A 23,494-nucleotide genomic window follows, 5' to 3' on the forward strand; every position below is an offset into this window, starting at 1 on the left:
GCTCATGTTCAGCCTACTCTCAACCAGTCCCCCCAGGTCCCTCTCTGCCTGGCTGCTCTCAGCCACTCCGCCCCCAGCCTGTAGCACTGCCTGGGGTTGTTGTGGCCAACCTGCAGAACCTGGCACTTGGATGTGTTCAACCTCCTGCCCTTGGACTCTGCCCATGTGCCCAGCCTGTCCAGGTCCCTCTGCAGGGCCTCTCTACCCTCCAACAGATCAGCTCCTGCCCCCAGCTGGGTGTCAGCTGCAGATGCCCTGCTGCTGGACTCCATGCCCTCATGCAGATCCACAGCAGGCAGAGGCTCTCCTGTGTTCAGCACAACTGTTTATTGGTAATCTTTGCTTATCCACTGTATGAATGTCACCACACTGCAGGACAGTCCCCAAGCCTGCTGGCTCCCTCTGGCTCCAGGTCCTCGCTGTGTGCAGCCCTCATGCACCTCAGAGTCTGGCACAGGACAGGTGTAGGGGAAAAAAGGACCTCGGGGGGGGGAGGGGGGGGGGGGGTGGGAGTGGGAGGGGAGGGGGGCTGCAACTCTCTGCCCTTCTCTTGCAATCTCCTCACTGGAAAACTTGTCAAGAACCTGGGGAAGGGGGGTTGGGAGGCTGTGTGTCCCCCTCCCCCCCCCCTCCCTGGGCAGAGCATGGGGGCAGAGTGGTCCCCAGAGCTGTGCTAAGGCCACCCAGCCTGGGACAGCCCCTTCCCAACCACAGCACGGGGGTCACCCCCAAAAGCCCCCCCTGGGTGCTGAGTGACTCACAGGAGCAGCCTGGTGGATGCTGGGCCAGCAGGACACCCAGGGGCTTGAGGGCTCCCTCCTTTGGGGGGGACAGAATTAACCACCCCCAAGCTTTGGAGGCCTTTCCACTGGTGGCAGGAAGAGGGGAGCTGCCTCTGCCTGTGCTCAGCCTGGCTGGAGGAAAGGAGAAGATGGAGCAGCAGAAGGAAGAGAGACCTCCTTTTCCTCCCTGGCCTTTGCCTGCTGTCAAACCAAAGCCCTGGGCTCGTTCCCAAGGTGTCCCTGCCCCTGGCAGGGGCTTCCCAGCTGCAGCTGTGGAAACCAAAGGTTGCAGATGACACCAAGAAGGGATTTAGACCCTGGGTCAGAGTAGAGAGCTGGGCTTAAGGGTGGCTGTCCCCTCAACAGGGTGGGTGTTGGGATGCTCCTGGGCTTGCTGGGGCTGTGAGGGCAGCCAAGGAGGTGGCATCATGCCCTTCTCCCTGCCCAGGGGGTAATACAGGTTTCCTGGAGGAGAAGGGATGGGGAGGGACACAGGGGAGGGGGTGGAAGAAGGGAGGGGGAGACAGGGGCGTGCTGGCATGCGAGGGAGGGAGTGGAAGCAAGAGCTCAGAGGCTGCCCTGCCTGCCCCAGCCCCAGCAGCCCCTGGAGCTCACAATGCTCCAGGAGGTGCATTGTGCCCACTGCAGCCCCCCTTCCCCCCCCAGTCCATCCATCCACCCACCCATCCATCCATCCATCCATCCATCCATCCATCCATCCATCCATCCATCCACCCACCCACCCATCCATCCAGGGACTGCAAGCAGGAGGGGGCCAAGCCGAGCACAACAGCTTCGGCTGCCCCTCTGCTCTCGGGGTCTGCGTGATTGTGCCGACCTTTGTGCCGGCCAGGGGGAGCTCCCAGACGATGGCAGCCGAACGAGGGACCCTCGGCTCGGTTCCTCTGCTTCTGAACACCGCAACAAACCACAGTAGCAAGATGAGAGGAGGGCAGGGGCGTGGTGCTGCAGCAGCTAACCGAGGCGGGGAGGCGAGGCGCTGGCGTGGTGGAACGGAACCCCCCGGAGCCGAGGATGGGAGGCAGGGAGGGAAGGAGGCAGGGAGGGAGGGAAGGAGGCAGATGGGCGTTGATTCCGCGGCGCGGTTTCCATTTACAAGACCCCCCAGGAGGGAGCAGCCTGAGGCTGCGATGCTTCCAGCGCGGCAGGCACCCGGCGCAGGGACCCGCGGGAGCCCGGCTGGCACGGCCGCTGGCACGGCCGCTGGCACGGCCGCTCCCTGGCTGCCCTCAAACCCGCGACACCGGCGGCGCCGTCATCGTCCCGGGGCGAAGATGAAGTCGAGGGCTTGGCGCTCGGCGGCGGCCACGTTGGGGTGCCACAGGTCCACCATGAAGACCACGCGGGGCCCTTCCTCCGGGGGACCTGGGTGGGAGGGAGGAGCAGGGTGAGGAGATCCGCGGGGGGCTCCGCGCTGGGAAGCTGCTGTCCTGCACCCAGCAGCAGGGAAGTGTCTGCCCTGCACCCAGTAGCAGGGAAGTGTCTGCCCTGCACCCAGCAGCAGGGGAAGTGTCTTCCCTGCACCCAGCAGCAGGGGAAGTGTCTGCCCTGCACCCAGCAGCAGGGGAAGTGTCTGCCCTGCACCCAGCAGCAGGGAAGTGTCTGCCCAGTGCAACCCCAGGAAGCAGCTGGACTGCTGCTCACCACCTCCATCTCTGCCTGAAGGGAGGCTGCAGCCAGGTGGGGTTGGTCTCTTCTCCCGAGGAACAAGTGATAGGAGCAGAGGAAGCAGCCCCAAGCTGCACCAGGAGAGGTTTGGGTTGGACATGAGGAACAATCTCTCCACCCAAAAGGGTTGTCAAGCCCCAGCCCAGGCTGCCCAGGGCAGTGGTGGAGTCCCCATGCCTGCAGGGGTTCCAAAGCCATGGAGATGTGGTGCTGAGGGCCATGGTTTAGGGCTGCCCTGGCAGTGCTGGGGTATGGAACAGACACCCCAGGGAAAGGATTGAATCTCCATCCCTGGAGGTGTTCCCAGGGGCAGAGATGTGGTGCTGAGGGCCATGGTTTAGGGCTGCCCTGGCAGTGCTGGGTTATGGAACAGGCACCCCAGGGAAGGGGTTGAATCTCCATCCCTGGAGGTGTTCCCAGGGGCAGAGATGTGGTGCTGAGGGCCATGCTTTAGCCCCATGGACTCGATGGGCTGAAAGACCTTTTCCAACCACAGCCAACCCTATGGCTCTGTGCTCACTGGGAGCCCAGTGCCTCAAACAGCTGGCACAGGGCTGAGTCCACCCTGCCAAGGTTCTGGGGGGTTCCCTGGGCAGCCAGACCTGAAGGTTTCTCCTGGCAGGGCAGCAGATGCTGCTGAGCTCCCCCTCCCTTCAGCTGCATCTCGGAGCCGTGGTGGGAGCTGCTCCTGCTGCGCTGTTCCAGCCCTCCCCAGCCTCAAGCTGAGCTTCCCAATCCCGCAGCAGGGCTGCTGTGGGAGCAGCAGCTTTTGTTCTCCCCCCTGCCTGCAGCAGCTCTGCTCCAGGCTTTTATGCCATGGGTGACTAATGCTGCTTAATCCAGGCGAGCTGGAGCGGAACAGCACCGAGAGAGACAACAAAACAGCCTGGGGTGGAGCTTCTGTCCCTGCACGGGAGACAGCAGCACTGCTGGCACCTCAGTACCCAGCTGCTGCCTTGCACCACAGCTGCTGCAGCGAGAGCCAGAGAGGCCTTTCAGCAACCTGCTCTACTGGGAGCTGTCCCTGCCCATGGCAGGGGAGGTTGGAACTAGATGATCTTGAAGGTCCCTACCGACCCAGACCAGTCTATGATTCTATGCTGAGGCTGCTGGGTGAGAGTCTGAGCTGCCCAGCAAAGCTCTGAGGGAACATGAGAAGCTCTCCCATGCTGGCAGGGAGGGGATCATCCAGCCCTGTGCTGAGCTACCAGCACTGTGGGCTGTGAAGCAGAAGGGGGAGTGAGTCCCAGAGCAGGCTGAGAGTCACACTCATGGAATAGTTTGGGTTGGAAGAGACTTTTCAGCTCATTCAGTCCAACCATGAACTGCCAGGGCACCACCAAACCATGGCCCTCAGCACCACACCCACATGTCTTTGAAACCCCTCCAGGGATGGGGACTCCACCACTGCCCTGGGCAAGCCTGGGCCAGGCCTGGACAACCCTCAAGGGGAAGAAATTGCTCCTCATGTCCAACCTAAACCTCCCCTGGTGCAACTTGAGACCATTCCCTCTTGTCCTATCACTTGTTCCTAGGGTGAAGAGACCAACCCCCACCTGGCTCAAGCCTCCTTTCAGGGATGTGTGGAGAGGAGGGTGCTAAGGGGACTCCTCTGAGCAGCAGGGGCACTGGGATGGCTGCTCCAGCCCCCCTGAAGCAGCATGATGGATGAGTCTCATCATGCCAGGAATGGGCCTGCTGCCCTCCCTCCTGCAAGCCAAGGGCAGCAGTGGTGTAATCCCCCCAGGATGAGGTAGCACCATGCCTGCAGGCACCTTGGCAGGAGAAAGGACTGGGCAGAGCTGCCCTCCCCAGCCCCAGGAGCCCCCATGCCGGGCTTACCTTCGTGAAAGGCCGTGTGCAGGAAGGAGTCATCAAAGAGCAGGCAGCGACCCTCAGCCCAGCACTGAGGCTCACCCCCCACCACCAGCTCGCAGTTGCTGGGTGTCTTCAGACCTTCAGGCACAAAGAGAGAGGACAGGGAGAGTCAGGAAGAGCAGCACATGGTGAGCTCCACGCTGCTGCCCAGGGTTTGCTTCCCTTGCAGGGCAGCAGCAGCAGCAGCAGCAGCGATCGCTGACATCAGCACACGGAGGTTGGGAAGCACCCTGACAGCTACCCTGGCCTGGGGCACGCTGCCAGTGCCAAAGACAGCCTTCTCATGGCTGATGGGTGGCATTTAAGGCATTGAGCAGGGGTGTCCATGGGTCAGGTCCCCACACCAAGCAGATCCTCAGGCTGGGCACAGGTGGAGGGTCGCAGCCTGCCCTGCAGCACTGAAAGCAGAGCGAAGGTTGTGGGCTCTCATCTGTGCTGGTGCTGTGCCCAGATTGCACCTCCTGCAGCTGCCAGCTGCTGCCCAGCCCCTTGCAGGGCAGAGGCATGCAGCAGCCACTGATCTCAGCACATGGGATCATCCAGGGTTCAAAGCAGGCACCAAGCTGGCACTGCACCTGCAAGCTAACCTCTGAGCACGCTGCAGCCCAGCTGCTGCTCCTTTCCTCCCCAGCTGCTGCTCCTTTCCTCCCCAGCTGCTGCACCCCGAGGAGCTCAGCGTCCTGGGCATCCTCTTTTGGAGCTGCAGCAACCAGCAATTCCCCAGAGCCCACAGCCATGGAGGGTGGATGTAGGAAGCCACATTCCTGGTCCATTTTCTAGCTTCAGGAGCCTGCCCTCTGCTCCCCCCCCAGCTCTGCTGCAATTCCAAGGCTCTGAGCCTTGTGGGAGGCAATGCTGCACCAGGGCTGGAGCAATGGGCTCAGTTCCTGGCTCTGCCAAAAGCTCCCCGTTTGACCTTGCATTGCTCAGCATCTGCCTCATCCCTCAGTCCCTTCCACCTGAGATGCTGCCAATTGCTCCCTCCCTGGGACAGAAACCCAGGTAGGGGGTTGGCAAAGCCCTGGCAGGGAAGAGGATCTGTGGAGGCCACGTGAAGAAGGACAATGCTAGGAATAAAATTGGGTCCCTTCCTAAAATACCAGCACAAGCCAGGCCAGAGGGTTGAGCCCACCACCCCCCACACACACACCAGGAATATCACCCCTGGCAGGGCTGGGAGGGGGGCACTGGAGCTGCTGCAGAGCCAACCAGCCCCGAGGATGCAGCTGTGGTGGAGAAAGGGGTCAGGGCTCACGTGGGTTGCAAAGAGAAAGGATGCAGCAAAGGAGCTGGAAGGGAGCTGGTGCCAATGCCAGCGAGCACAGCAGGGGCTCCTGGCTGCCCAGGAGCTCAGAAAGCTTCTCTGCTTCTCCAAGGGCTGCTTCAAAGCCTGCAGAACCCAGAGCCATTTCCCTGCACAACAGCCTCAGCTGGAGATGCTCCAGCTGCACAAGGAGGAGCTGAGCAGCCAGGGGAGATGGCAGCCAGGGGAGGTGGCAGCCAGGGGAGGTGGCAGCCAGGGGAGGTGGCAGCCAGCAGCTCTCCCATCACACCCATACCCCAGGGGACACTGCCCTGTCTCTCAGAGGGGTTGAGCTGGTGCCACTGCTTGGCCCTCTGCGTTCACAGAGCAGTGGTGGGGTTGGGGTAAAGCCTAGAGAGCAGCTTGGCTCTTCTGCCTTTGCAGAGCAAGCTGGCCTGAAAGTGCTCCTCTGGGCACAGCAGGAGCTGAGCACCAAGGTGGAGAAGCCCCAGGCAGGGTACCCTGTCCTGGCTGGAGGACCTGAGCAGATGGAGCTGGAAAACATGGAAGGAGAAGGGAATGACCCACATGGCTCATGTCCCTGGGGGGAGGGTGTGCACCAGCTGCAGGGCTGGCACCAGCTCCATGATGCCAGGGCAAGGGATGTTTGAGCCATCTCACCTCACTGCCCTCCTCCTGGGAACTTCTCCCAGTCCCTGGCAAGGTGAACCCATCTCCCCAGTGCCACAGAGAGAGAGGAGAGCTGGAGGCTAGGCACTGGGCTACCTCCTGGCACCAGCAAGGGCAGATTCTGGCTCTCCAGCAGCACCCCAATGCCACAGAGAGAGGGGAGAGCTGGTGGCTAAGCACTGGACTACCTCCTGGCCCCAGCAAGGGCAGATTCTGGCCCTCCAGCAGCACCCCAGTGCCACAGAGAGAGGGGAGAGCTGGTGGGCAGACCCTGGGCTACCTCCCGGCCCCAGCAAGGGCAGATTCTGGCCCTCCAGCAGCACCCCAGATCTGGAGAGCTCCTTGGACCTGCTCTGGAGGCACAGGCAGTCACCACGGGGTGTGTTTACCCGGGAGGAGCTGGTGGCAGGAGCCCGTCTGGTGCCTGCCAGCAGGGCCCGTGCGGTGCCACCCCCGGCACGGGCTGCGCCGCGGCAGCGTCCCCGTCCCCGTCCCCGTCGCCACCATCTGTGCCGCCTGGGCTCCGCCTGTCCCCAGCGCCACCGTGCTGCCAGCCCCGCCGGAGGGGAGACCCCGGGACCCTCCACCCCAGACGTGTACCATCTTTGCGGGCAGCCTGAAGTCCCAGGAGAGGCTGAGCTGCTGGAGGGGCAGCGCTGGGACACAGATGGGTCCCTGGGGCAGCACCCCGGGGTGCCCTGAAATACCAAGATAAAACTGGGGGGAGGGGGCTGCGGAGTGGGGGTCGTTCAGAGGCTCCCAGGACAATATCAGCTCCATATCCCACGCTGAGCTGGGGACCCTGAGCACACAGGGGGACTGAGCCTACACTGCCACCAGAGCTCCCAGATCTCCCTCTGGACCAAAGCAGAGGCACCCGAGGTGGCCCAAGGGCTGCAACCAGTGGCCAAACTTGGGAGCACAAGGTTGCAGAAATGGGGGTTGGCACTAAAAAGATCTTTATGGTCCCTTCCAACCAAAACCACTCTAGGAATCATCTTTTCCTGTACTCTTGCAACCAGGCAGGGCTGCAGTGCCAGGGAGCACAAGGCTCAAGAAGTGGGAGCTGGCACTAAGAGGATCTTTAAGGTCCCTTCCAACCCAAACCATTCCAGGAATGAGCTTTTGCTGCTCTCCAGCACCCAGGCAGGGCTGCAGTGCCAGGGAGCACAAGGCTCAAGAAGTGGGGGCTGGCACTAAGAGGATCTTTAAGGTCCCTTCCATCCCAACCCCAACCCATTCTATGAACCCACCAATCATTTGCTGCACTCTTGCGCCCAGCTGCTGCTCCTCTCCTCCCCCAGGGAGCTCAGCATCCCGGGCACCCTCTTTCAGAGCTGCAACAACCAGCGAGCCCCCGGAGGGCAGCGCAGCGCAGGGCCGCGCCGCGGGGGCCGGGCGGAGGCCGGGGGCGGGCGGGCGGAGGCCGGGGGCGGGCGGGCGGAGGCCCGGGGCGGGCGGGCGGGCACTCACCGAGGTGGCAGCGGATGCGGATGTTGGTGGGTCCGTAGTGCTCGGCGATGACGGTGCCGGGGCTCAGCACCGAGATGCAGGCGTTGCCAAAGACGTTGTTGCCAATGCAGGTGCGGAGGCTGCCGAGCAAGCGGTACGTCCGTGGGCATCTCCTGCAGTTCCTGGGCACGCAGGTGCCCTGGTTCACCAGGTAGAAGGTGAACCACTCCCCGCTGGGCGTGCTGTTCACTTTCCATCCTTGCGGGAGGCTGCAGTTTGAGAAAGCTTTGTAGAGGCTCTCGAACTCGCAGAGGATGGTCTGGAAGTTGCGCTCCAGCAACTCCACGTCGTGCTTTTGAGCGTCCCGGGAGAAGTAAGGGGCGGTGGGCAAGTCCGGCAGGAAGAAGACCTCGGGCTTCTGGATGGAGGGCCGGCTGCTGAGGTAGCGGCCCTGCTCGCGGATGCCTTTGTGGATCCTGCCCATGCCCGACCAGGAGTAGCGCTTGGCGTACTCCTGCAGGTTGTGGTAGAGCTTCTGGTTGAGGCCGTCGTGGTGGGCGCAGCGCAGGCACTCGGGCGACTGGCAGTAGGCGAAGCCGTTCTGGACGCCGTCGGCCTCGGCGCCCTGCATCAGGGCGTTGACGGTGGGGTAGGCGCGGGGCTGCTCCCGCCCCACATGGTAGCAGTACCAGACGAAGAGGAGCAGCAGGCAGGCGCCGGCGGCCAGGGCGCCGGCGTCGCAGTCCCGGAAGGATTGGATGGAGGCGGCGACCAAGTCCCGCAAGCCGTCCAGGGACCAGCTCCAGCCCGGCAGCCACTCGGGAGACATGGTGGTGCGAGGGGGCGGCGGGCGCGGGGCGCTCAGTCCTCCTGCTGCTCCTCCTGCTCCTCCTCGGGGGCACCCACGGCGTGCAGCTCGGCCAGGGCCTGGGGAGAAGGGGCTGCCATGGGGAAGCGGAGCTGCGGTCCTCCCCCGGCACTGCCCAGGGGGTGCCAGCGGTGGGGGTCAGCAGTGAGGTAACCAGAGGATCCTCATCTTGAGAGGTAGGACTGGAGGGAGGCTCTGGGGAAAGAAAGGCAGAGGTGTTAGAGAACTGTGGGATTGCTTGGGTTGGAAAAGCCCTCTGAGATCCCTGGAGCCAAGCTTCAACCCCATGGAACCCAACCTGCAACCCAACACCACCATGGACATCAAACCAGGTCCCCAAGTGCCCTGGCCACAGGTTTCTTGCACACCTCCAGGGATGGGGACTCCACCACCTCCCTGGGCAGCCTGTGCCAAGCCCTGACCACTCTTGCAGCAAAGAAATTTCTCCTCATCTCCAACCTCACCCTCCCCTGGCACTATTTCAGGCCATTTCCTCCTCTCCTTCCATCACCTGATACTAGGGAGAAGAGACCAACCCCCACATGGCTCCAGCCTCCTTTCAGGGAGCTGTAGAGAGCAATGAGGTCTCCCCAAAGCCTCCTCTTCTCCAGCCTAGACCAGCCCAGTTCCCCCATCTGCTCCTGATCAGGCCTGTTCACCAACTTCATTGCCCTTAGGAGGGAGGCAGCTTTCCCTTGGGGTCCCTGCAGGGCTCGATGCAGAGGGCACAGCCAGGGCCATGTGCCAGGGCTGTATGGGGCACTCGCTCCTTAGGGGGGGAGGGGATGATGGGTGAGGAGCCCTCCCCTCATGCCCAGCAGCCCAACCCCATCCCATGCTGAGGAGATAACCCTCCCCTCCCCACAGCACGTTCCACAAATGGCCAAAGAGAAGGGAAGAGGCAGAGCCAGCCCCTGTGGATGCCCAGGACCAGTCCTTCCTCCTGCTCTCCCCTCCTCCCCCCTCCTTTCTCTGCTGCCATTATCAGCTCTGAAATCTGGCTGATAAGGCAGCTGGGTGAAGCTGGGAGCAGACACTTTAACAGCTCTATCTCGCAGCACATCACTTTATCCCCTCCATCTAAATGCTCTGAAATGAGTCTCCCTCCCCCGCGACTGAGCTGACAGCTCAGAGCCTGCCCAGTCCCCTCGGGCTGCAGGGAGCCCAGGGCTTGGCCAGCCCGGGGAGGGCACGGCAGTGATGGTGGTGGCATCAGAGGCTGGCTTGTTTGATGGCACCAGCTCACAAGGCACCAGCTCCTAGCACCACCACCACCCCCCCAGCCTAAAAAGCAGAGCCTCTCCTCCCTGCCCAGGCTGGGAACGAGTCCCCTGCTCACCCAGCAGCCCCTCTGTCCCTTCTCCAGTGACCTCCAGGCTGCTCTGGCCCACCTCACCATCACCTGGAAAAGCAGCTCTGTGAAGAGGGGAAATGCTCCAGCTCCTCACAGCTCACCAATTCCATCCCTGGGCACCTCGGGGAAGCAAGGGAGTGGGGCAGGCAAGGGAATGGGTGAGAAGTGGAGGTTGGGAGGCACCCTGAGAAGTACCCTGGCCTATGACACGCTGCCAGCACCGAAGAGGACCTTGCCATGGCTGGTGGGCGGCATTTCAAGCACTGGAGTGCCCACAGGCCACATCCCCACACCAAGCAGATGCTCAGGCTGGGCACACGTGGAGGGTCACAGCCTGCCCTGGAGCACTGAAAGGGAAGGACATGGGCTCTCATCCAGCTCATCTGTGCTGCTGCTGTGCCCAGATTGCTCCTCTGAAGTATGCCAACTGCTGCCCAGCCCCTCGCAGGGCAGAGGGCTGCTGGTGGGCAGGAGCTGCAGCACAAACAGCTCTCTAGCTGGGAAGGGTGAAACAAGGAGGACACGGGTAAGCTGCCATGGGAGCAGCAGCAGCAGCATTGGCTGGAAGGAGCAGGATGGGTTTGGTAGCCAGGGAAGCCATCCAAAGACCTCAAACCCTTCCCAGCCCTCCCTGGCAAGCTCCTGCAGCCTGCTCACGAACCTGCATCTCCCTGCTGATGGCTTCAGCTGGTGGAGCTTTGGCTGAGGACTGTCTCTACAGCTGTGGACCCTGTGCAGGGCTGAGGGACAGGCTCTGGGCAGTCCTACACCCCAGGGAGGGACACCCACACAGCCAGCTTCCTCCTGTCCTACTTCCTTGTAGCACACTGCCTGCCTGCCCCGTCCTGGCATCACCAATCCACGTGGCACCTCGGCCTCCTGAGACTTTGGAGGTAACTTTCCTCCCTCCCCACCACCTGGCATCCCTCCAGGCACACCGACTGCTCCAGCCCAGGCCACGAAGCCAGTCCCAGGGGTGTTCCCCATGGTTGGCACAATCCCACCACGCTCTTCCACAGTGCCTGAGCATGACTGGGAAGGCAGGAAAAGTCCTGGTATGGTCCCCCACGGTGCCAGAGCGTGCCTGGGAAGGCAGGAAGAGCCCTGGTATGATCCCCCCATGGCACCAGAGCATGCCCAGGGAGGCAGGCAGAGCCCTGGCACCATCTGTATTCAGATGAGCTGCCTGAGTGCAGCAGCCAGGCTCCTTCAGATGCCAACTGACAAAGCAACAGCAGAGGATGGGCAAAGCTGGGGGCGGGGGTCTGACACCTTTGGAGTCCCCACGCTGGAGTCACTCACCCCCCTGTGCAGGTGGCACAGCACAAACACAGCTCTGCTGGGGTCCTGGTGGTGGTGTCAGCAGCTCAAAGGGGAAGAATAAGGGGGCAAACCGAGCTGCAGGAGGTCAGAGCCCCTGTGCCCACACGCTGCCTGCCTGGCACTGCAGCCCCACGGCCTTTGGAGCCCTGGGCTGCACATGGAAGCTTTAAGGCAGAGCTTCCTGCAGGGATCCAGCCCAGCAGCTGCCTCCTGCGCTGGCACAAGCAGCCCTGATGCCCAAGCCCACCTTCCACAGCAGCACAGCACGGCCCAAACGCTGGCAGCGCTGCCAGCTGGGTCCTGCTGCTGGGCCGGTGGGTGCCATCAGCCTTCCAGCCCGGCTGCGGGGGGCTGGGCAGCCACACGAAGCGCCCCCGGCCCGAAAGCCACGAGAAGGCTCCTCAGCTCCTGCCAACAAAGCCTGGAGCCAGGCAGGGAGGGTGGCATCCATCCCACACCACCCTGAAGTTGTGCAGGACGTGGAGGCGAGCTCGGTGCCAGGCAGCGGCGCCGTTACATAATGAAGGCAGCCAGGCTGCCATGCAGCACAAAGTTGCATCTCGGTGGCTCCGTGGTGGCCCTGCGGTGGCCCCGTGGTGGCCCCTGGAGGCGTCTCCTGGAGGAGGCGGTTTCTGCTCAGCCCAGTCCGGCCGCCGGGCTCTGTGCCGATGAGGACGCCCGCGGTGGGACCGTCCTCGGCTTGGCACAGGTGGCATCGCCTTCGGGAGCGTGGCTGGGCGCAGGAGCTGGGGCGAGGCAGGGCACCGGCTGCTACTACGGAGCTGGAGCGGGGCCAGGCAGCTGCTGGCGCTGGCTTTCCTGCGGCGTGTCCCCAGGGCCGTGTCAGCCACCCGCTGCGACGCTGTCACCTGGTGCCGCCGCCGTGGCTGTGTCCCTTGGTGTGGCCGTGCCACCCGGCACGGCTGTGTCGCTCGACAGGGCTCTCACACGCCGTGGCTGCATCGCCTGGCACGGCCGTGTCACTCGGGCGCGGGGGCATCTCCCGGCATGGCCGTGTCACCCGACAGGGGGGCATCTCCCGGCGTGGCTGTGTCCCTCGGCGTGGCTGTCACCCGGCGTGGCCGTGTCCCTTTGGCGTGGGTGCCTATCCCGGTGTGGCTTTGTCACCCAGCGTGTCCGTGTCACCTGGCACGGGTGCCTCAGCCGGCGTGGCTGTGTCACCGGGGCGGCTGCCATCACCCGGTATGGCTTTGTCCCCCAGCGTGGCTTTGTCCCCCAGCGTGGCTTTGTCTCACCCGGGGAGTGTGGGGGGGCTGCCATCACACGGCGCGGCTTTGTCCCCCAGCGTGGCCGTGTCACCCGCGGGGCCGCATACCCAGGGGGGTCGCCATCAGCCCCCGTGCCAGCCCTTCCCCACCGCTCCGCTGCCACCTCACCCAGCGCCACGGTGGCACCTGCCCCCGGTGCTGCCACCCAGCGCGGCCGCGGTCACCCGGCCGGCGCCGAGCCCCGGCTGCCCCCCCGGGACTGCCCTCCCCGCCCCGCAATCCCCCTCCCCACACCGCGCGATGCGGTTGAGCTTCGGGGCGATGCACCGCGGCGGTACCGACCTGCAGCCGCCGCCGGTGCGGGGCCGTGCGGGGCCCCCCGGTTCCGCTCCGCGCTCCGCTCTCCGCCGCCGCCGAACCACAACTCCCAGCAGCCCGGGCAGGAGGGGCCCCGCACCGCCCCCGCCGGCACCGGCAGCTGCGGGCCCCGGCCGAGGCACCGCCCGCCCTTTGCGCTACGAACCGGCCCCGGTGCCGGCCCCCGCCCCCGCCCCTCGCCGCGGCCCCGGGGCGGTGCGTCCCGCCCCCCGCCACCGCGCAGCCGGGAGGGGCCGGGGGGGAGCGGCGGGGCTGCGGCATTCCAGTGGGGGGTCCTGGGCAGGGAGGGAATGTGGAGAAGTGGAGGGGGTGGGGGTCCCAGAGGGGAGAATCCATCCCGGGAACAGCGGGATGGGGTAGGGCACGGGCACCGAGGCGGGCAGCAGCAGCAGGGTGCACAGGGATGCAGGAGGACGTGGAGGGAAAACTGGCTCCAAGGACAAGAGCGGTGGGGGCTGCAGCGGTCAGGATGCAGGCAATGGTGGTGCCAGGGGGGCTGGTCTCAGAGCGAGCATCCATCCTGGGGAGACTGGGATGTGGGGGACATGGGCACCAGGGATTGCAGCAGCAGGGATGCAGGAGGTGCAGAGACAGTGAGGGGATGAAAGAGATGCAGGAGGAGCAGAGGGATGCAGGAGGACAGGCAGGGAAAGCTGCTCCAAGGGTACAGTCTGGGAATACCGGCCCTGGGGACGCTGGCACTGGGGGTGCTGGTCTCAGGAGTGGGAGCACAGAAGGATACAGGCACCCAGGAGAGAGGTTCGTGGCTGCAGGGACACAGATTCATAGGGATGCAGCAGCTGGGCTGTGCAGGATGCTGGCTGCAGGGAGGGAGGGAGTGCTGGCTGCAGGGGTGCAGGCCCCTGGGGGAGCAGCAGCCAGGATGCAGGGCTCGGTGGTGCCTGGGGATGCACACACCTGTGTGTGGCAGCTGGGAATTCCCTGGGAATTCCCTCTGAGAGCCCAGAGGCGGCGGGGGCAGGAGTCACAGAGCCCCAGCAGCCCCCCAGCTGCCGCCCTTGGAGCAGCCTGGGCTGTCCCTTGTCCACTCTGAAGTGCTGCTGGAGGAACAGGTTGCGGTGAGTCCTTTCTGCTTCCTTGCTTTTGTCCTTCCGAGCCCATTTCCCATTCCCCCCGGGGGATATTGTCAAAGCCAGGAGCCCCAAAAAGCAGTCCAGCAGCTCTCCACAGCTCCCCCAGGTGCTGGACGAGCCGCTGGGCCCAGCCGGCTGCAGGCAGATCCTGGCTGCAGGCAGAGCCCTGGCACCGCCGCCCTGCCCTGCCCTGTGGCAGTGCCACGTGGAGCTGCGTGGGCTGTGTCACTGCTCCCAGTGCGGGGGAAGCCCTGCCTGGCTCCCCAGGCTTTGCCATCCGGTGCCTGGCACTGCCAGCCTGCCCATCCTGCCTGGCACAGCTTGAGCTGGGCTGGGGGAAGGTGGACGAAGGGCTCGGTCCCTCGGCTGCGTGTGCTGGCTTTGGAGCGAGCTCAGCCCTGGCTGCTGCAGAGCCAAGCTGAGCCTGGTTTTCTGCCCTGGCACAGTTTGCCGTTCCCCTGAGCTCCCAGGGGCACATTTGACCCTAGGTTTGCTCCTGCAGAGCCCTGGCAGCCTGGCGTGTTGCAGCCTGGCAGCGCTGTGCTTTGCAGCATTGCATGTGGCAGGGTGAGAGGAGGAGGAGTTTAGTCCTTCCTGCTCTCTCCCAGACCCCTCTCAGCCCCAGCCCACTCCTCCTGCCTGCTCTTGGCAGAGAGATCACCCTTCTGCCAGCAGCCATGGACTCTGCCATCTTTTGGTGCCAGGCTCTGGGCTCTCCCATCTTTTCTTCCCTCCATCTGCTCTCTGCTCTGCTCCATGCCCTGCTCCTCAGCTCCACTCCTTGGATGAATCACAGAGGCACAGAATAATAAAGGTTGGAAAAGACCTTTCTCAGATCCTCAGGTCCAACCTTCTACCCAGTACCTCCATACCCTTCTCTTGCCTCTGCCTTTAGGACGTCTCCTGGTGCTCCTCACCCTTTGGTGCAGCAGCTCCCTTCCCAGCAGTGCACTGTCTCCAGCAGCTGCTCTGCTCACAGCTTCTCCCCAGTGCTGGGGAGAGGAAGGGGGCTTTGGGGAGCTGAGGGTCTGGGGTCTCCCTGGTGTGGGTTTCCCCCCTCAGCATGCAGCACAGGGGTTCCATGCCCCACCCTGGGCTTTCGTGCCCTGTGCCAACCCCGTGCTGAGGGTGCATGGACCCTGATGCCCCTTGCTCTGTACTCTCCTGAGCAGCTGGCAGGGGTGCTGCCAGGGTGAAGCCTGCTGCCAGCCTCTTCTAGGGGTCTGTGCTCTGCAGGTCCCTCCTCTGCACTACCAGCTGCTGCTTTGGTCTGGGTGATGCAGCAGCCTGGGGATCCCAGGGGAGATGCCACCCCTCTGAGGCAGGCAGGCAGGGCCTGGGAATGGAGGGATCCCAGCACCCACCCTGCAGCCAGTGCCAGTGGGATGGAGGGGTGAGCCCAGCCCCGCTGCCAGCACCTGGGCATCAGGAAGGGTCCCTGGGCTCAAGGCAGGGACAACACAGGTCTGTCAGGGGCCAAGTGGGCAGCAGAAGCTGGCACAGGAGCTGTTCCATGGCAGATGTGCTGGGAAGAGCACTGAGATGTGCCTGGCATGCCTGTGCCAGTGACACCCTGGCAGGAGCCCTGTCTGCCTGGCAGCCTCCTGGCTCCAGTGGTTCCTTCTCCATTTCCCAAGAAGCGCTCCTGGGGCAGCCACCGCCCTGTGTCGTCCCCTGAGCCACTGCCAGCACACAGCTGCTGCCAAGGCTGGCCTTGTGCCCTGCCAGGGACAGGATTTCCCGGAGCTGGCACCTGGGGAGGCCTTCCCTGCACTGCCCAAGCTGAGGAGGCCCACAGCATGCCAGCTTCTGCTCCCTGAAGCCCTGCCAGGCCACCCTGTGCCCAGGGAGCGTGCAGCACCCTGAGTGTGGCTTTCCCACTCAGCCCTGTGTCCCTCCCTTGGCACTTTCAGGGCACCACTCTGCTGCCAGCCCAGCCCTGAGCACTCCCCACTTGCCACCCTGCTGCAGCCCAGCTCTGCCCTGAGAGATGCCAGCCCCAAATGGGGCAGGATAGCTGGAATATGACCCCAAAAGTGGGAATGATGCAGGAAGATGTCCCCAAAAACAAGGGAAGGTGCAGGAATATGACCTCAGGATGGGAGAAGATGTGGAATCATGACCCCCCCAAATGTGGGAAGATGCAGGAAGATGACCCCAAAATGTGGGAGGATGAAGGAAGATGACCTCAGAGTGGGAGAAGGTGTGGAAATATGACCCCCCCAACATGTGGGGAGATGCAGGAATATAGCAAATAACATCTGGCTGATGTCCTGATGGGGACCAGGAGCCCCTGCCCCCGATCAAAGCCTTCCTGGGGGCTTTCCTCTTTGTGGAGCAGAGAGGACTCCGTGCCTGAGGCTGGGTGGGTGGGCACGGGGTGGGGTGGGGGTGCGGCATGAGCAGGCTGGGAGAGGTGGGGGAAGCAGCAATGGCCACAGCTGCTGCTCCCAGCCAGATCTTCCTCCACTACACAAAGCCCAGGGCCGAAGATTGGCTCCTGCCTGCACGTCAGCGAGGAGGGACAAGCCCCGGGGGGCTTTGTTAGTGGTTTTGTTGTTGTCGCTGTTGTCCTTTCCTCTCCCCCCACCCTCCTCCCCCTCCCGCCCCTCTTTTGTTTCCCCTCCTTCTTTTTAATTCTCTTGCAATCTCTGTCCAAAAATAACCCAGCCATCCTCCCCCGGGAATGCTCAGCAGCAGCCTCAGCTCCTTTGCAACCCCCACCCCCCTCCACCCCCACCCCCAGCCCCTGCAGTCGCCTCGCAGCTGCTAAACGAAGCCGTGAAGGCTCCTGACACATCCCAACCTCTGCCAACAGTCGCAGGGGGAGCTCGGGGGGCGGTTTGTGTGGGAAGGTGAAAGGGGGGAGGGGGGGAGGGCAAGAAGCTCCCCCCTCGGTTTCCTGGCTGGGTGGCAGATGCCCCTGGGGGAGGCAGGGTGGTAGGTGGGCTGCGTGTCCTTGTCCCTCCCCAGCAGTCATTGACACTGCCTTGGCACTGCCTTGGCACTGCCAGGGGAAACCTGGGACACTGCAGGCATCCAGGAACTGGGTTTTAAAGGAGGGATTTCCCTGCAGCCGTGCTCCTCGGGGAGGGGCTGAGAGCTGCCGTGCCACCACCGTGCGTGCCTGGTACCCACCGGTGCCCCCAGGCAGAGGCACACCCTGGGCAGGCATGATGCTTGTGTACTCCCTAGAGATGTGCCAGCGCCTGGCTGACTGCTGGAGGGAGGAGGGGGAAACCTCCTGGAAGTGGGGGGGCACAGGGCAGACACAAATCCTTGCTCCAGTAGCTTGTTCTGCGGGGACGGGCAGACACACACACGACTCCCAGGGAACTCCAGGGGGCTTTTGCCCACCCAGCTCTGAGCCGAGCTGTGGCCCTCTGCTGGGCACTGCAGGGGTGTAGGATGTGGGTGGCGTGGAGCTGAATGGGGGTCAGGCAAAGCTGCTCCCCTCCTCCCCCACCCCGTGTTGTTCTCTCTGTGGTTTGGGGCAGCTGGCACACGACGGCCACCGGGGTGAGCAGGGCATGGGCAAGGTGGGTGCCCGAAGGTGCTGGTGGGGCTCCTCCAAACCTTCTGCACCTTCCCTGGGTGACACGGCCATGGGTGTCCCGTGGGGTCCCCGTGCCTCTGGGCAGGACCCAGCCCTCCCTCCCTCCCCCCCACGCTGCAGCTGGGCTGGCCCGGGTGATGCTCAGGGAAGGGGGGAGGATGGCTTTGGGGAGGCTGCTGCCTCCCGTGGGGCATCCCATGGAATAAACCAAACCAGGTTGGAAGAGACCTTCAAGATCATCGTGTCCAACCCATCAACCAATCCAACCCACCCAAACAGCTAACCCATGGCACCAAGCACCCCATCAAGTCTCCTCCTGAACACCTTCAATGACAGCGACTCCACCACCTCCCCGGGCAGCCCATTCCAATGGGCAATCACTCTTTCTGTATAGAACTTCTTCCTAACATCCAACCTGAACCTCCCCTGGCGCAGCCTGAGACTGTGTCCTCTTGTTCTGGTACTGGGTGCCTGGGAGAAGAGACCATCATCCGCCTGTCTAGAACCTCCCTTCAGGTAGTTGTAGAGAGTGATAAGGTCACCCCTGAGTCTCCGTGCCAGCTCACCCCACGCCCTGACAGCTCCCAGCCAGCTAAGGACCAGCACGAGGGCAGGATTTGACCCCGGGGAGCCGCGCTCAGCGCCAAGCCAGAGGCACTGGGCCACGGCCATAGCCCAAGGGCGTGTGCCAGGCTCAGCTCTCACCTCCTGCTCCGCTGCAGGAGGGCCCAGGGCCGCGCTCCACACCTGCAAACTCCCCAACCCCCCCAGCAGCAAGGACGATGGAAAGAGCCGAGGAGCAAGGGCCTGGGGGAGGGGGACACCGAAGGCTTCCCACAGCAGCGCTTTGGTCATGTTCAAAAATATTTAATCCCAGCAATTTTCACATTGTTCTTATAAAAACAGACAGGGAGGGAGGGCGGGAAAGGAGATGCTTTAGTACAGGCTCCTTGGGGGTGGGGTTTTTTTTTTGGCACTTTTCTTTTTTTCCTCTTCTTGTCCTTTATTTTTTATTCTTTTTTTCCCCCTATTTTGTTCTCTTTTTTCCCTCCTCTTTTTGACCTTTTTTCCTCTTCTTTTTGCTCTTCTTCCCCCTCTTCTTTTTGCTCTTTTTTTTCCCCCTATTTTGTTCCTTTTTTCCTCTTCTTTTTGCTCTTTTTTCCTCCTCTTTTTGCTCTTTTTTCTCTTATTGTTGTTCTTTTTCCCCTCTTCTTTTTGCTCTTTTTTTTCCTTATTTTGTTCCTTTTTTCCTCTTCTTTTTGCTCTTTTTTTTCATCCTCTTTTTGCTCTTTTTTCTCTTATTGTTCTTTCCCCCCCTCTTCTTTTTATTCTTTTTTTTTTTCCTCTTCTTTTTGTTCTTTTTTTTTCCTCTTCTCTTTTTTCGTTCTTTGTTTGTTCTTTTTCCTCTTATTTTTGTTCTTCTTTCCTCTTATTTTTGTTCTTTTTTCCTCTTCTTTTTTTGTTGTCTTTTGTTCTCTTTTATTTTTATTTTTTTCTCTTCTTTTTGCCCTTTTTTCTCTTATTTTTGTTCTTTTTTCCCTCTTCTTTTTGATCCTTTTTAATTTTATTTTTGTTCCTTTTTCCTCTTCTTTTTTGTTCTTTTTTTCCCTCTTCTTTTTGTGGTTTTTTTCCTTCTTTTCCTATTTTGTTCTTTTTTTTGCTCTTCTTTTTTCCTGTTCTTTTTGTTATTTTTCCTCTTCTGTTTTTTTGTTCTTTTTCTCGTCTTTATTCTTTCTTTTTCTCATCTTTTTGTTCTTTTTTTCCTCTTATTTTTGTTCGTTTTTCTCTTCTTTGTGTTCTTTTTTCCCTCTTCTTTTTTGCTTTTTTCCTCTTCTTTTAGCTATTTTTTCTTCTTCTTTTTGTTATTTTTTATCTTCTTTTTTTTCTCTCTCTATTTTTTGCTTTTTTCCTCTTCTTTTTGCTCTTTTTTTCCTCTTTTTTTTTGTTATTTCCTCTTCTTTGTGTTCTTTTTTTTTCTCTTCTTTTTGTTTTTTTCCCCTCTTCTTTTTGCCTTTTTCCTCTTCTTTTAGCTATTTTTTCTTCTTTTTGTTCTTTTTTTTTATCTTCTTTTTTTTTCCTCTCTCTCTTCTTTTTTGTTATTTTTTCTTCTTTTTATTCTTTCTTTTTCCTCTTCTTTTTGTTCTTTTTTTTTTCTTCCTCCTGTTTTTTGTTGTTGTTGGTTTGGTTTGATTGTCTCTGTTTTGTTTTAACCTTTCCAAATTACAAACAACACATTCATTGATATTTGAAAGGAAACAAACAAACAAACAAATCAAATCAAACAACCAACCCAACCCCTAACTCTCAGCTGTACACTGCAGAGAGGCCACCAACCACCCTTCCTCCACCCCCAAACCAATCCAGCCTCCTGTGGTCACTCTTTGCTGCTCTACAAGGACAAAATAAATACACCAGCAGCCCAGGACACTCTTGGTGGCTTCACTGCCCTCCCCAGGGCCTGGCTGGGGGGGTGTGGGGGCTCAGGGAGGAGGTGATTTTTGGGGTAGGTGTCAGCCCCACCAGTGCCTGGTTCTGGGCAGCGGGGAAGGCAGCAAATGAGCATGGGGGGTGGTGCTGAGGCTCAAAGTGGTGGTGGGACCAACTTGGATGGACTGATTTCTGCCTGCTCTGCTCACTCTGGGCTCATTTCCTGTGCCAGAGCCTGCCCATGCTGCCTGCTTGCCTCTCCTTCCCCAGTACACCTCCACCTTCCTCCCCTGCCCCTCTCCTTCTCCTGCCCAGCTGGCACCCAGCAAAGTGCCAGCCCTGGGGGCTTCAAGTGGGAGCTGCAGGTCCCAGCAAAGTGCCAGCCCTGGGGGCTTCAAGTGGAAGCTGCAGATCCCAACAAGGTGCCAACCCTGGGGGCCTCAAGTGGGAGCTGCAGGTCCCAGCAAAGTGTCAACCCTGGGGGCTTCAAGTGAGAGCTGCAGATCCCAACAAGGTGCCCACCCTGGGGGCTTCAAGTGGGAGCTGAATGTCCCAGGAAAGTGCCAACCCTGGTGGCTTCAAGTGGAAGCTGCAGATCCCAACAAAGTGCCCACCCTGGGGGCTTCAAGTGGGAGCTGCAGGTCCCAGCAAAGTGCCAACCCCGGGAGCTTCAGAGGGGAGCTGCAGACCCTCGGGGGTCTGGGCAGGAGGTGCTGGGTGGGCTGTGCTGCCCCAATCTCTGTCCAGTGCCATGCCACCAGGCAGAGAGCCCAGTCCATCCTGCTCACCCTGAGATGCTACCAGGGGGCAAGAGGTGCCCTCCAGCCGTTGGTGGGACCGGGGCTGTCCTGGCAAGGGTCACGGTGTTACCAAAGAGGAACGGCTGGCATGAGCAAAGGGGCACTGGCTGCTCCCAGTGCCCAGGGGGGTTTCCCACAGCTCCCAGTGCTGGGTGCCACTGCTTGATGCCTGTCCCTAGAGCGCTGAGTCCTGGCTCTCTGCCTCTCCAGCACCCAAGGCAAAGGAGGCAAAGCAAAGCAGCAGGAAGCTCGGTGCCCGGCCGCGCCGCGGGCACACGGGACTCCACACCGGCTGGCACCTTCCCCCACCAGCTGGCACCTTTCCCCAGCTTCCCCACAGCCAGAAGGGTCCCCGGGCTGGTGGCACACGAGCCTACCAAGCCCCCGGGGCGCAGATCCCGCTGGGGGAAGCTGGGAGCTGCGGGATGGGGCAGGGCTGGGAAAGGCGGCTGGGGACCCCGGGGCAAGCCCTGTGCCCGCCTCGGCTGCCAGCAATCAACCTCAGGCTCTTGCAACGGAGACGTTTTTAATCGGTAACAACATCAGAACTGCAAAAAATCTCCCCCCCAACACCCCCTCCCTGTCCTCCCCCCAGCCCCAACCCCCACCCCCTGCTGGGGCAGTGCCAGGGGATGTGTCACCCCCCCCCCTCCCCGCCGTGCCAGCCTGTCCTCACCGGTCCGGGGCGGTGCCCCCCGCTGGTGCCTGCCCCCAGGGCTCCCCATCGCGGTTTAAATAGAATAAATACAGTGAAGAAAAGAGGGAAATCTTCCAGAAAAGAGGCAAAAAAGAAAGAACAGGAAAGACAACAGCAGAGCCGGGGCGGGGGGGAGGGGGGGGATGGGGGGTGGGGGTGTCGGGGGTCTGACCAACGCCACGCTGGGCTCTGGATTAGTTACTGAGGAGGTTTCTAGGAGGGCACATCGAGTTGGCAGCTGGAGAAGCCCTTCCCGCTGGCCTTAGATCGACACCTCGTATTCCCTGGTTTCCTGCAAGGGAGGAGAAGCCAGGTGAGGGCAGCAGCTGCCTGCCAGGGTAACCTCCCCCTGCCCAAAGCCGAGAGAAACCCCTGGGGTTGTGGTGCTGCTGGGGGGGATGATGCTCTCTCCACTGGGACTTGAGCCCACCCGGCTTCCCACTTCCCTATCAGCATGGCTGGAGTTGTTCTGTCCCATGGGATGGAGCCTATCCCTTGGGATGGAGGCTCCTGCTTCCAATCAGCATGGCTGGAGTTGTCCTGTCCCTTGGGATGGAGCCTCCTGCTTCCAATCAGCATGGCTGGAGTTGTCCTATCCCTTGGGATGGAGCCTCCTGCTTCCAATCAGCATGGCTGGAGTTGTCCTATCCCTTGGGATAGAGCCTCCTGCTTCCAGTCAGCATGGCTGGAGTTGTTCTAACCCTTGGGTTTGAGCCTCCTGCTTCTAATCAGCATGGCTGGAGTTGTTCTATCCCTTGGGATGGAGCTTCCTGCTTCCAGTCAGCATGGCTGGAGTTGTTCTAACCCTTGGGATAGAGCCTCCTGCTTCCAATCAGCATGGCTGGAGTTGTCCTATCCCATGGGATGGAGCCTTGTGCTCCTGTATCAGGATGACTGGACTTGTCCTATCCCTTGCGATGGAGCCTCCTGCTCCCATCTCAGGCTGGGCTGGCTCATCCTATCACTCAGACTGGAGCCTTCCACTCCCCTGTAAGGGTGTCTGGGACTTCATCCTATCCCTTGGGCCGAAGCCTCCCTCCCCCTCCCAGGACTATTGCTGCACCCCCAGCGAGAGAGACCCAAGCTCTGCCCTTGGGGTGGCCCCCAGGGAGGAGTGGGCAGGGCAGGACTCACCCCTGTCTCATAGATGGGGTTGTCAAACTCGGTCTCTACGGTGATCTGGCTGTAGGGGTGGGAGTACATGAGGGGCAGGCGGAGGCTGGAGTAGTACCGACACCTGCAGGGGGCACACCACAGTCACCGGGCTGCACGACCCCCCCCCCACCAGCCCCCAGCCTCCCACACCCCTCCACAGCAGCTCTCCAGGGACCCCAGAGCAGGAGCTCAGTGCCCAGCTCCTCAGGGACCCCAGAGCAGGAGCTCAGTGCCCAGCTCCCCAGGCTCCCCAGAGCAGGAGCTCAGTGCCAGCTCCCCAGGAACCCCAGAGCAGGAGCTCAGTGCCCAGCTCCCCAGGGACCCCAGAGCAGGAGCTCAGTGCCAGCTCCCCAGGAACCCCAGAGCAGGAGCTCAGTGCCCAGCTCCCCAGGGACCCCAGAGCAGGAGCTCAGTGTTCAGCTCTCCAGAGACCCCAGAGCAGGAGCTCAGTGCCCAGCTCCCCAGGCTCCCCAGAGCAGGAGCTCAGTGCCCAGCTCCCCAGGAACCCCAGAGCAGGAGCTCAGTGCCCAGCTCCCCAGGCTCCCCAGAGCAGGAGCTCAGTGCCAGCTCCCCAAGAACCCCAGAGCAGGAGCTCAGTGCCCAGCTCCCCAGACACCCCAGAGCAGGAGCTCAGTGCCCAGCTCCCCAGGCTCCCCAGAGCAGGAGCTCAGTGCTCAGCTCCCCAGACACCCCAGAGCAGGAGCTCAGTGCCCAGCTCCCCAGGGACCCCAGAGCAGGAGCTCAGTGCCCAGCTCCCCAGACACCCCAGAGCAGGAGCTCAGTGCCCAGCTCCCCAAGAACCCCAGAGCAGGAGCTCAGTGCCCAGCTCCCCAGGCTCCCCAGAGCAGGAGCTCAGTGCCCAGCTCCCCAGGACCCTGC

The 23,494-nt window shown here is 61.5% G+C and overlaps 2 protein-coding genes across 3 annotated transcripts in view; both read right to left on the minus strand.

The window, feature by feature from the left end:
- Positions 1-1,480: 1,480 nt before the first annotated feature.
- Positions 1,481-12,915, minus strand: ASPHD2 (aspartate beta-hydroxylase domain containing 2). The gene is made up of 4 exons (XM_068163256.1): positions 12,851-12,915; positions 7,756-8,797; positions 4,314-4,427; positions 1,481-2,168 (listed from the first exon to the last, which is right to left on the minus strand). The coding sequence occupies exons 2-4, from the start codon at positions 8,561-8,563 to the stop codon at positions 2,059-2,061; spliced, it is 1,032 nt and encodes a 343-aa protein (XP_068019357.1). The 5' UTR covers positions 8,564-8,797; positions 12,851-12,915; the 3' UTR covers positions 1,481-2,058.
- Positions 12,916-18,597: 5,682 nt separating this feature from the next.
- The window catches only part of SEZ6L (seizure related 6 homolog like), a 49,028-nt gene continuing 44,131 nt past the window's right edge, over positions 18,598-23,494 (minus strand). For both annotated transcript variants that reach the window (XM_068163284.1, XM_068163283.1), the window contains exons 16-17: positions 22,595-22,697; positions 18,598-21,752 (exon numbers count right to left, since the gene is read on the minus strand). In XM_068163284.1, the coding sequence (XP_068019385.1) occupies positions 21,723-21,752; positions 22,595-22,697 (133 nt within the window). In that variant the 3' untranslated portion in view covers positions 18,598-21,722. The remainder of the gene's footprint in view (positions 21,753-22,594; positions 22,698-23,494) is intronic.

The sequence above is a fragment of the Melanerpes formicivorus genome, unplaced genomic scaffold (genome assembly GCF_026170545.1).
Source record: "Melanerpes formicivorus ecotype bairdi unplaced genomic scaffold, bMelFor1.0.p_v2 SCAF_72, whole genome shotgun sequence".
Classification (NCBI taxonomy): domain Eukaryota; kingdom Metazoa; phylum Chordata; class Aves; order Piciformes; family Picidae; genus Melanerpes; species Melanerpes formicivorus.

Coding starts and splice junctions, on each gene's coding strand:
- ASPHD2 (XM_068163256.1), bottom strand. CDS start 8,563: ATGTCTCCCGAGTGGCTGCCGGGCTGGAGCTGGTCCCTGGACGGCTTG. Junction 4,428..7,755: donor CCGCATCCGCTGCCACCTCG/GTGAGTGCCCGC, acceptor TTGTGCCTGAAG/GTCTGAAGACACCCAGCAAC. Junction 2,169..4,313: donor GCACACGGCCTTTCACGAAG/GTAAGCCCGGCA, acceptor CCTCCCACCCAG/GTCCCCCGGAGGAAGGGCCC.